General features: G+C 32.0%; 1 protein-coding gene across 8 annotated transcripts in view; it reads left to right on the top strand.

The window, feature by feature from the left end:
- Window positions 1-12,083, top strand: part of Akap9 (A-kinase anchoring protein 9) — a 125,331-nt gene that overhangs the window by 93,057 nt on the left and 20,191 nt on the right. For 7 of the 8 annotated variants that reach the window (XM_047560050.1, XM_047560049.1, XM_047560047.1 and 4 more), the window contains 10 exons: window positions 445-597; window positions 950-1,129; window positions 1,619-2,674; window positions 4,727-4,867; window positions 5,182-5,667; window positions 6,070-6,136; window positions 6,248-6,339; window positions 7,132-7,323; window positions 7,561-7,749; window positions 11,254-11,398. In XM_047560050.1, the coding sequence (XP_047416006.1) occupies window positions 445-597; window positions 950-1,129; window positions 1,619-2,674; window positions 4,727-4,867; window positions 5,182-5,667; window positions 6,070-6,136; window positions 6,248-6,339; window positions 7,132-7,323; window positions 7,561-7,749; window positions 11,254-11,398 (2,701 nt within the window). The remainder of the gene's footprint in view (window positions 1-444; window positions 598-949; window positions 1,130-1,618; window positions 2,675-4,726; window positions 4,868-5,181; window positions 5,668-6,069; window positions 6,137-6,247; window positions 6,340-7,131; window positions 7,324-7,560; window positions 7,750-11,253; window positions 11,399-12,083) is intronic. The other variant, XM_047560053.1, reaches the window with a different exon arrangement.

The following is a 12,083-nucleotide window of genomic DNA, read 5'->3' as shown; positions in this document are numbered from 1 at the left end:
CATGGTAAAGCTCCCTGGGGTTTAATCTCCATATCAAAACAAAAATAAAACAAAGAAACAACAACAACAACAAAAACCAAGGATGTGCAGTGTGAGAATCTCTCAGAACCATGCAGCTATGCCTGGCTTAGAAAACCACCTTCTGGGCTGGGGTTGTAGCTCAGTGGTAGAGCACTTGCCTAGCATGTGTGAGACACTGGGTTCAGTTTTCACCACCACATGTAAATAAATGAATAAAATAAAGGTCTGTCAACATCTGTTAAAAAATACTAAAAAAAAAAGAAAGAAAAGAAAAGAAAATGAATTAAGCATGAATTAAGCGTGAATTCTTATGAATTAAGCATATATATACTTTGTAAAGCAGATGCAGCACTCAATTCTATTTTGACAAACATTTGTATATAGTTTTTTTTCTCTTTACTTTTCATAATTTTGGAATTAAAGATTAACAACTTAGAAGAACAATTAGAGCAGTTTAGAGAAGAGCTAGAGAATAAGATTGAAGAAGTTCAACAATTACAAATGCAGTTGGAAATACAGAAAAAGGAATCTACTACCCGTCTGCAGGAACTTGACCAAGAAAACAAATTAATTAAGGTAACTATTTTAGAAAAATTTTGTCTATAAATAAATAATAGTTTTGATCCTATGTAGTTATAATAAACATTTACTAAATCCAGATCTAATTAATACTCGATAGAGGAACACTAGCAAGCAAATGGATTTGCATAGAACTTATTTTCTGCTCAAACTAGACATTTGAATGCATCATAAGTAAATTTTTGAGATTGTCTATGAAAATATTTCAAGAATTATTGATCTACAATATCTGATTTTTTTCACTTGTACATTGTAGGTACTATATCTCTATAAGACTTAATTGAAACAATGTTGTGAAAAATACCATGTCATGAATACATCCAATTATGATGGTTATTTTTGTCACTAGGATGAAATTAAAAAACTGGAATTTGCCATAAAGGAATCTGATGCTATCTCTACTCATGACCAGCACGTGCCATTTGAGAAATTTACTCAAATGATACAAGAAAAAGAGGTTGAAATCGATCGGTTAAATGAGCAAATTACAAAATTTCAGCAGCAACTTAAACTTACAACAGATAACAAGGTATACTCATTGGAAATGGGTTATTGTCTGAAATCTAATATAAAATAGTTAAATAGAATAATTAGCTATGAGTACCATCTGTTGTACACTTCAGTTCAATATTTTATCCTTTCCAATAAAATGTACTAATGTTGACTATTTTCCTAATAGAAAATCAACTAAAATCAGAAGCCACTTTATATTTAACAGAACTTCCAGAATGAAGTTCTAAATAAGGTCCTTGTTTTATAGGATAGGGGAGGTGTTTGTCTGTATTGAAAGTAAGATAGTATATAGCTTTTGTGTCTGATCATCTTTTTTTTTTTTTTTTTTGCGGTACTGGGGATTGGAACCCAGGGCCTTGTGCTTGCAAGGCAAGCACTCTACCAACTGAGCCATATCCCCAGCCCTCTAATCATCTTTTTTAAGTTCCTGCCCTAAAATAAAACAAAATTTTCAAAATATAAATACATACTTATTATGTATGTTTCCTTTTTCATTAACTAATAGGTTATTGAAGAAAAAAATGAACTGATAAGGGATCTTGAAACCCAAATAGAATGTTTGATGAGTGATCAAGAACGTGTGAAGAAAAATAGAGAAGAAGAAATAGAGCAGCTCAATGGAGTGATCGAAAAACTTCAGCAGGAATTGGCAAATATCGAAAAGAAGTCTTTGGCGGATACCTGTTCCTTACCAGAAGAAGCAGACAGTTTAAAACATCAGTTGGAAAAGGTCATAGCTGAAAAGCTGGCTTTGGAACAGCAGGTCGAAATCACTAATGAAGAGATGGCCTTCACAAAAAATTTACTTCGAGAAACCAATTTTAAAATGGATCAGCTCACACAAGAATTATTCAGCTTAAAGAAAGAATATGAAAATAAGGACAAAATCCGAAGAATACCAGAAAAGAGTGTTAACATGACTGTAGATGATCTCAGCAAAGACCAACCTGAAGTAGAAGTATTGCATACTGAACCCTTAGGAAATAAACTGTTCCTCGGATCTTTTGAAGAAAACACCAAAGTTTCCAGGAGAAGTTTGGAAACAAAGCTTGAGAGCTCTGTTAGCACAAAGGACTTAGAATTTTTCCAGTGTTATAAAAAAGTAAAAGACATGCAAGAGCAAGGCCAATCCGAAACAGAAATACTTCAAAGGAAGATTGTAAATCTACAGAAAACCCTTGAGGAAAAAGTAGCTGCTGCCCTCGTGAGCCAAGTCCAACTTGAGGCAGTTCAGGAATATATGAAGTTCTATCAAGATAAAGGAGCAGTTTCTCCTGAACTTGAATATGGAGATTTGCAAAATTTAACTCAACTAGCAGAAAACAAGATAGAGCTAGATATGTCTGCATTAACTTTGAGAATATCGGAATTAGAAAATCAAATGATTAAAATGCATACTACTTTGATTTCAGAAAAAGAACAAGTAGTAACTGCAGAGAAAAATGCTCTCGAAAAAGAAAAGAAGCTAATAGAACTGCAGAAGCTTCTGGAAGAGAATAAGAAAAGAATGGAAGGAAAAGAAAGGAAAACAAGCCCTCCAGGAGATTTTGCAGTTCTCAAAGTTAGTTTTGTATTTGACATTTTCACGTAAATACCCTAAGAAACTCTTTTTTCCCTTTGCTCATTAAGCTGATTGTTAATTTACTAAGTTAAATATGGTGTTCTGCTGACACCTATAATTTATACATAATGGGATTTTATTAAAATATCATACTGTTCTTTAAAAGCTGGGCGCAGTGGCATACTCCTGTAATCCCAGCCACTTGGGAGACTGAGGCAGAAGGATCACAAGTTCAAAGCCAACCTCAGCGAAAAACAGGCACTAAGTGACTCAATGAGACCCTGTCTCTAAATAAAATACAGAATAGGGCTGGGGATATGGCTCAGTGGTCAAGTGCCCCTGAGTTTAATCACCCATTCCAAAAAAAAAAAAGAAAAAAATCACACCGTTCTTAAGAAGAACTTTAGACAAACTAAAAGAGTTCATTTGAGCAAAGAGTGATGCATGCTTTGTGCAGCACTCAGAATCAGAAGAGGTTCAAAAAGTTCTACTTTAGGGCTGGGACTGGGGCTGTAGCTCAGTGGCAGAGCACTTGCCTAGCATGTGTGAGGTACCAGGTTCAATCCTTAGCACCACATAAAATTAAACAAAAAAAAAATAAGAACATTCTGTCCATCTACAACTACCAAAACAAAAAAGTTCCTCTCTGCAACAGTGGGTGGTATTTAAGAGACAGAACTCACAAATAAATTCAGAAATAACTTGATTGATCATAGCTAGATTTATTTGGATGTGATTTGATCAGTCAGTTGCCTTTAATTGGCTCAAATATAGATGCCTTTCATTGTCTAAGACTTGGCAGTTTGTTATACTCTTTTGTTTTCATACTAAGTTAGATTGCAGTTTCTTACACAGAAACTCAAGGTATAGAGACCAGACAGATTAAATTTAACACCATGGGGTCATATTATCATCAGTAGAATAATGTATACAAACTGTATTTTATTGCCTTTAAACATCTTTACTCAATCAGGATTGTCATTAATTAGAACCGTTCAAAGAAATATAGTGCTCTAGAACTTGTGTGGATATTTTCCCCCTTAATGTACCTCTAGTAAGTATGTTCGGTCAGCATCGCTTTTAAGTACCATAGTTCACCACATTTTTACTCATGAGTATTCTGTATGTCCTAATCTTGCACCAAAGACAGTTTAGTAATAGATGACTTTTAAGTAGTAGATGATTTTTAAGTAACACAATTTTTTTGGTTACGGGGGAGCTTCACAAAATGATCAAAAAGATTTTGGCATAAAATCTCACAATTATATTGTGAGATACAGTTATGAAAATATCAAAATATATTCATATTCTACTGAATTAATATGTGAGTAACAAGTCATTAGCTTTTGCAAATTTTATACCTCGTAATAGATTTTATTCTTCTTAGGAAAGGTTTGTATCTGACCTCACCAAATCTACTTACTTAAAGATCTGAAATTACAGTTATTTCTTATTGTATAACAGATAATACAAGGACTTTTTTCCTTCAAGTTTCCTCACTTAATAAACTTAAAATTTCGAGTGCCAGAAGTGTAGTCTTATCCAACACCAGAAGATTAATTGATATATTGGAATTTTATGCTTACATAGTTTATACTGCAAAGGATAATAATTCCATTCACTAGACTTTTTCTTCCTAGCTCATTGGAACTACTTATTACTGTAGGCATTAATTATTAAAATATGAATATAACTTACAGGTATAACTTATAAGAATTATCTTAGTTACATCTTATATCTTTTGAGGAAAATAATATAAATATGAAACTTTTGAATGGCAACAAAGAATATTTTTATCAATAATTTATAAATGTTTAGTATATATATTAATGTCATGATTTACCTTTCATTCCCAGAAAATCTTTCTTATTGCCTTAAGAATACAAAATGATGGATCTGAAAATGTTTCACTCTTTATTGAAAGAGCATTTATCACTAAAACCCCCTAGGCAGTCATTCCTGGAAAAGCTTCATTAGACTATGTAAGTGCTTTGAACTTAGCCATTTTTTTTTTTAAATAACGTGTTTTTTATGTTTTCTATTGCCATCCAGACAACTACCAAATCAATACATGCCAAAAGAGAAAGTGATTTTTTCGATGAAATTGAGGCTCTTAGAACCGAGTTGGTAGTTACCAAAGAACAACTTGCCAATTGCAAAGAAAGAGCAGAAAAACTTCAAGAAGAGCTTTTGGTAAGACAAGTAATACAGCTTTTAATTCATTTATTTCTACCCATCATAATTCCCTTTCAAAATATATTCTATAAAAATAAGCCCAGACCTGTAATTTAAACACTAAAGTCTTTTATAGGCTTAATGAAAAATTCCATTGTTATAAATCTCTTCACCAGCATCTCCTTACTTATTTCCAAAGTGTTTTTCCTATTATTCTGAGGCAAATAAACATATAAATGAAATTATACTGTTTCCCTCTCCACTCTAAGTTCTCCATTTGATGTGCAAGATTTTTAACCGAATTCTATACTGTTCTGCCATCTGTTTTTTAGGTAAAAGAAATGAATATGGCATCTCTTCAAAAAGATTTAAACCAAGTTAGAAATCAACTTACAGAGGCAAGAAATAAATTATCCCACTTCTTAGAAAAAGAGGATAAGTCTGAAGTACCCACAAACAAAAAGATTTGCTTGGAGCCACTTCCTATTGAAGTGGGGAATAATGTGGCATCACAAACTGACATAATTCTCAAAATTCATACCTATAACCAGACTCCACAAATTCTTGTTAGAAATGCAGGAATTCAAACTGATTTACAGAGTGACCCTTCCTCCGAAGAAGTTACTGAAATAATCAGTCAGTTTACTGAAAAAATTGAGCAGATGCAAGAGCTGCATGCTGCTGAAATTTTGGATATGGAATCCAGACATATTACAGAAACAGAAACTTTGAAGAAGGATCATTATATTGGTATTCAATTACTAACAGAGGAGTGTAGTACCTTGAAGTCAGTGGTACAGTGTTTGAGATCTAAAGAGGTATGTATTTTGTTGTTGTCCTGTGGGGGGAATTTCCACTGTTCTCAACAATCTGTTTTTAAGCAAAAATTTTAAAAGAAATAGGGGAAATATCTCTTCTTGATACTATTAGAATTTAAGTCTTCCCATTGTATAGAGTTAGATAATAGAGTTCCTCTGGGATTTGGAACCTGTTATGATTCCTTAAATAATAATTATCTTTTCTTCCTATGGTAACATTCATGGGGAATAAAATTATAGAAGTTATAAATCATGGATAGTTTCATGTCTTCCAACAAGGATGATTAGATTGAGGTTTTTTTTTTTTTTTTTAGAACATTATAATATAACAAAATAGTTCATTGTGTTCTGTTTTTATTTAAAACAAAAGTATTTATATGTTTTGTTTCTTTTTCTAATTAGGGATCATCCTCAGTTCCTGAGTTGACATATTTGAATGCTTCCCAGTCTAAAGAAATATGTACTAATGGTAAGTTATATAAATTTCTGAAATGTTTATAGTATTTGATTAAAAAGTGTTATTTTTGTTGGGAGAGGGGTGTGTTTGTTAAATAACATATGGTTGTTTTCTTTATTTTAGATTCTAGGTCAGACTGGAATCAAGAATCTCACATATCAGAAGGGAGAGAAGAAGGAGAAAGTTTAAGAGAGTCATTTCCTAGGAAAATAACGGTATTAAAAGAAAAATATTATTGAAACGTAATATCTTTTAGTAAACAGCCAGTATAATGTCTATGTTGAACATAGTAGTTTATTTAAAATTATATACTGGGATCCTCTCTGAAGACAGAATTGTATAGCAAGAAAGATCAAAGGAAGGGAGGGAGGGAAACCTTTTTACCAATATCTGCTAACTAGATATTGAGGAGAAAAGATCTTGGGAAATAGCATCCCTGGTTGCACAACTGAGCATCAAATGTCTCAGTCCACCCCATCAAATGGGAGGAAAGGGTAGCACTCTCCTCATGCTTCAAATGAAAACAGGCTAAAATAAATGACTTAAAAGCAAAAAAAAAAAAAAAAATCCTTGGGAATCTATTTTATTTTATTTTATTTCCATATTCCACAGATAATAAAATACATTTAATGATTATGTTATAAAGATTTTTTTTAAATAATTTTTATTCTTAATGTTTTGTTTGCCAAAATTATAAAAGCAGTCTCAAGGAATGGAAGTTTTTCCCACAGTAGTTCTTTTGGTCAAATCAGTGGCTTGCTTATTAAATCTAGGAAGAGTACATTAGCTAAATCAAAGGAACAATAATTCTATTTGAATTGACGTGGCCCTCCACAGGAAGAAGGCATTCAGTAAAAGTGCCTGGAGTTTCTTTTCTGCAGTTGCTTTTATAAATCTATTTTACTTGATAATGCTACCTTGCTTAAAATTTATTTGGCTTTGTGTCTCTAATTTTTCAGTCTTTGGAGAAGTTGTGATAACTTTAGCTTTTGGATCTTGGTTTCTAGGGCTTACTGAGAGCTGTTTTTAAAGAGGGCGTGCAGGTGCTTTCTCTGACTGAGTCACCGTATGGTGATGGAGAAGATCATTCTGCTCATCAAGTTTCAAAATCTTGTCTAGAAGAGAGAAGAGCTTACCTCAATACAATCTCATCTCTTAAGGATTTAATTACCAAAATGCAAGTGCAAAGAGAATCTGAGGTACCCAAAAAATATTATGCTTCTAAGTAGCATTGTTATTTTTAATGACAATAATAAACTTTGTAAATTACATTCTTTTTTATATGTATTTTCATGAATTACCATGTGTATTTTCACACTGAAAAATACATATGTTCTTTGGCTTTTAATACTTACTTTGGTTAGTAGATTAATATTTTTAGAATGTTTTAAAAACATGCTTATTTGAAACCTAACTTTTTATTTGTGCTCTGCTAGGTTTATGATAATTCTCAGTCTCATGAGAGCCTCTCAGACTGGCGAGGAGAATTTCTACTTGCCCTTCAAAACATTTTCTTAAAGGAGCACAACGTTTTATTAGCCATATTTCAGACTGAACTGACAGCTCTAGGTAATAGAGATGCAGTTGGATTATTAAACTGTTTGGAACAGAGACTACAACAACAGGTATCAAAACAAAATTTTTTTTCATTTTATTTATATGCAATGCTGAGAATCGAACGCAGTGCCTCACATATGCTAAGCAAGAGTTCTAGCTCTGAACTACAACCTCAGCCCCCAAATTTTATTTTAAAGACTACTATTTCTAATAGTAATGAGAAAATATTAACATTTTTCACAGGGGCCACTAAGAATATTTAGGAGGAAAAAAAGTTATCTTAGATTTTTATCTTATATTAGTAAGAAAAAACGAAAATTAATGAACTACTTCTCAAACTTAGGAAGTTAGAAATAGCAATAGAATTACCCCCCACCCCCCGCCACCAAAATGGAAGGATTAAGATGCAATCAGTTCTCGTTATTTGCAGTAGTTATGTTTTATAAAGCTGCCAGGAGCCATTGCTCCTGTGGGAAATACAGGAATAGGTTCCTGCAAGCCTTGATCACAACATTTTCATCAACTAGTCAATACTTGATCTTGTTTCTGTGTGGTTTTGTTTAAAGACGTCTTGTGGGGATGTGGGAAGAGATGTAAAGCAATGGTAGAATGCTTGCCAAGCATGCTCTTAGCCCTTGGTTCAATACGCAGTGCTGTTAAAAAAAGAAAAAAGACACCTTCTGTATTATATATTTTTCATTAATGTTTAACATGACCAAGAGCAATTGCAACTCATACAGAAACTTATCTAACACAAATTTTTCTCCTTAAAGCACTTCACAAATTTCTTGCACTTAGAAACACAAAACCCTTTACTTGTAGGCTATTTTAAACCATGAAATCATAAATAAAAAACAAGAAAAGGAAAAACAAGATACTAAACTGTGAAAAAGACATTTGTGTACAATATGAGAGCTGAAATAAGAAGGTAGAGTATCCCTTTGTTGAACTCATCTAGGAACATGTGCATGAGGATTTAAATTTTTTAGTATTCTAAATATGTCTGACAATGAAAGCAGCACAAGTATTGATTTGGGAGTTACAAAAAAATTTTATCAAGTAGACAAATCTTAAAAAAACAGGATCCATTAATAATGAGGATTAACTCTAATAAAGTAAAAAAATTAATAAAATATATACACCAGAACAATAGGATAAAACTTTAAATATCAGTTCCATGAAAATACTAATAAAACAAACTTTTCTGGAGAATTAATTAAGATTTTTAAATGTTATAAATGAATATGGGATCATAATTAAATGTACAACAGATAATAAAATAATAGGATATTTTAAATTATTTCAACAAATTAAAAAATTAGGGTAAAACAGGTTTTCTTTAAAAAAATCGCTTTCATGCAGTGAAAATCAGAATTCATACAAGAAGAAATAGAATGCCAGAAAAGACCTGTAACAGAATCAAATCAGTAATTTAAAATGTTCTCATAACACTTAGTACCCAAATGTCACAGAATGGGGTTGAAGGTTCTCTCACTGGCCAAAGTTACAAAATTGAAACATCAAACTAAGTGATAGTGGCAGATTATAATGTAGAGTAAAATAAGAATTCATGAGCTCAAAGGATATAAATTATCACAGTTGAATGCTAGCTATTAAATGTAGAAAGAATGGAGGAATTAGAAGATCATGCTTTATTCAATAATATAGTAATGATCAATTCAGCAATAATCATCAGTGAATGCTAAAACTAATGTGAAAAAGTTAATAAGAAAAGTAAAATTCCCAGAAGATCCTTTTTAACTACAAAAGGAAAAACAGTAACTTCACAGTGACGAAACCTTGCAGATACCACCCAAGTGATCAGAATTAATATTACCAGTAATGGGGAGAAAAAAAAAAAGACACGATACTTCTTCATATGAAGGACACTGTCATTAATTTGTTATACTTCTATGAAATGCATAACCAGAATCTACTTGGGGAAATATGAGACCACAACAAATTAAGGCCACCACGTACCTGTTAAAATGAGAAAAACAAAAATAATGACACCCACCCCCACTGGTAAAGATGGAGAGAAACTGCATGTCACATACATTGCTGGTAGCAGTGTAAAGTAGGAAAGCCACTCTGAAAACTAAATTTGGCAGTGTCTTATAAAGATAAACATACATCTACTACATAGTCTAGCAGTCACACTCATAGATATTTAATCAAACAGAAATGAAAACTTGTGTCTTTATTAGAACCTATTTATGAATGTTTTTAATAGTTTAATTTTTTAATAATCAAAAACTGGAAACAACACAGATGTCCTCCAGTAAGTGAAATGAATGGTGAAACACTATCCAGCAATTAAAAAAAGGAACAATCAATCAATACCCTAAACTTGCTGTGTGTTATGTAACATCTAAAAATGTCAAAATTATAGTGATAGAGAACAGATCAGTTGTTGCCAGGGGTTAGGATTAGGGAGAGGGTATGACTACAAAGTCGTCTCTGTGGTAACTGAAATAATTTTGTACCCTTATTGTGGTACATATACATGAACCTGTTCAAGTGATGAAATTTCATAGTACCATACACCAAGAAAACAAATGAGTGCATGTAAACTAATGAAATTTTAATAAACCCTGTAGTTTAAATAGTATTTTATCTATGTCGGTTTCTCAGTTTTGATAATGTGCCATGATTATATAAACTTTTGGGGGAAAGCTGATTGAAGGGGTCACAGGAACTTTGGCTTACGTTAGTTCAAAATAAAAAGTTTTTATGGCATTTGCAGGCAAATGAATGAAACTGGAGAATAGCATGCTAAGTGAGATAAGCCAATCTCAAAAAACCAAAGGACGAATGATCTCACTGATAAGCGGATGATGACACACAATGGGGGGTGGGAGGGGGGCAAGAATGGAGGAAAGAGGGGACTGTACAGAAGGAAAAGAGGGGTTGGAGGGGTTGGGGGGGAGGAAAAAAATAACAGAATGAATCAAACACCATTACCCTGTGTAAATTACGCAAATGGTATGCCTTTACTTCATGTACAAACAGAAACAACATGTATCCCATTTGTTTACAATAAAAATAAATTTTTAAAAAAAGCTAATAATGTCATTAACACAATATTAGAATTATATTTACCTCTTCGTGTATTAAGTATGCTGTGATTAGGGAACCAAATAAAGGAGCACTAAATTTAAAAAAAAAAAGGACACGTGACAAAGTAACCTGCCTGTACTTTTCAAAAAAATGTAAGATCATAAAAGACAAAGGAATACTTAGGAATCAATTTTTTTCTATAAAGAACTTTAGGCAAAATTTGAATGAACTCTCATAGTAGATAATATTATGATGTTAATCCTTTTTGATCACTGTACTGCAGTTATGTAAAGGAATGCTCTTATTTTTAGGAAATACACTGCAATATTTAGAGGTAAAGGAGCATCTGTTTTCTAGATTTTTAGACAAGAAAAATAATAAAATTTTTAAAAGAAAAAAATTTCAGCATGTATGTTCTATTGATTCTTCAGAGTTCCTACTTTTTTATTTTATTATCTTTATAACTCTCTTCACTTGATTTTTCCTTTTCCTTTTTTTTTTTAAAAAAAAAGGGTATGGAATTCCAAGCAGCTATGCAATATCTCCAGAGAGCAGATAGAAGGAGTATGTTATCTGAAATTGAAGCACTTCGTGCTCAAGTGAATGGTAGAAAAATGACCTTGAAAAGAGAACAGGAAATTGATAAACCAATCCAAGGTATGTTACAAAACAGACTCATATGATTACACAAATGGGTGAAATATTTCACTTTGCGTTATTATTATTCATTTAAAACATATTTACTTTTAGTGGCATTGACTTCTCATGACATTAATTATTTTCCTTACTTTAGTGGTTAGAGGATTATCAAACTTTTTTTTAACAACTATATCTAATTTTATATAAAGAGGCCTTACCATGACCAAGTTGGGCACATTAAGTTCATTGTCTCTTTTAAAGCTGTACGTTAAGAAAAGTCTTTTATATACCAGATGATAGTTACCTAATGGAGAAGAAAATCTATAATGAAAAGTAGCCATTTATTTTTTAATCCCTCTTTTTAAAAATTGGGAACTATAACAACATACAGAAAAATGAATAATTCAATTAACGCAGTATGACATTATTAATTGAGTGTCTGTGGAAGAGACGTCACCTGTGTTAAGAAGTAGAACATTGCCCATATCTCAAAGCCCTCTCTTTAGTAACTTAGAGGTAATCATTATCCTGATTTTTCTTTAGTTTTATTACTAATTTATATATTCCAAATCATACATATTTAAAGTTTTCCTATTTTTGAACTTTGTATATTTTGTGTCTTGCTTCTGTCACCTTCCTGTATTCTCCCAACTTACTGTATTTATTTCTAGTTTATTTTTGTTACCATTATAGAATTCTCTTG

This window comes from Sciurus carolinensis, chromosome 8, assembly GCF_902686445.1.
Source record: "Sciurus carolinensis chromosome 8, mSciCar1.2, whole genome shotgun sequence".
Taxonomy (NCBI): Eukaryota; Metazoa; Chordata; class Mammalia; order Rodentia; family Sciuridae; genus Sciurus; species Sciurus carolinensis.
Note: the sequence above shows the minus strand (reverse complement) of the source record. Positions and strands in the feature narration are given on the sequence as shown.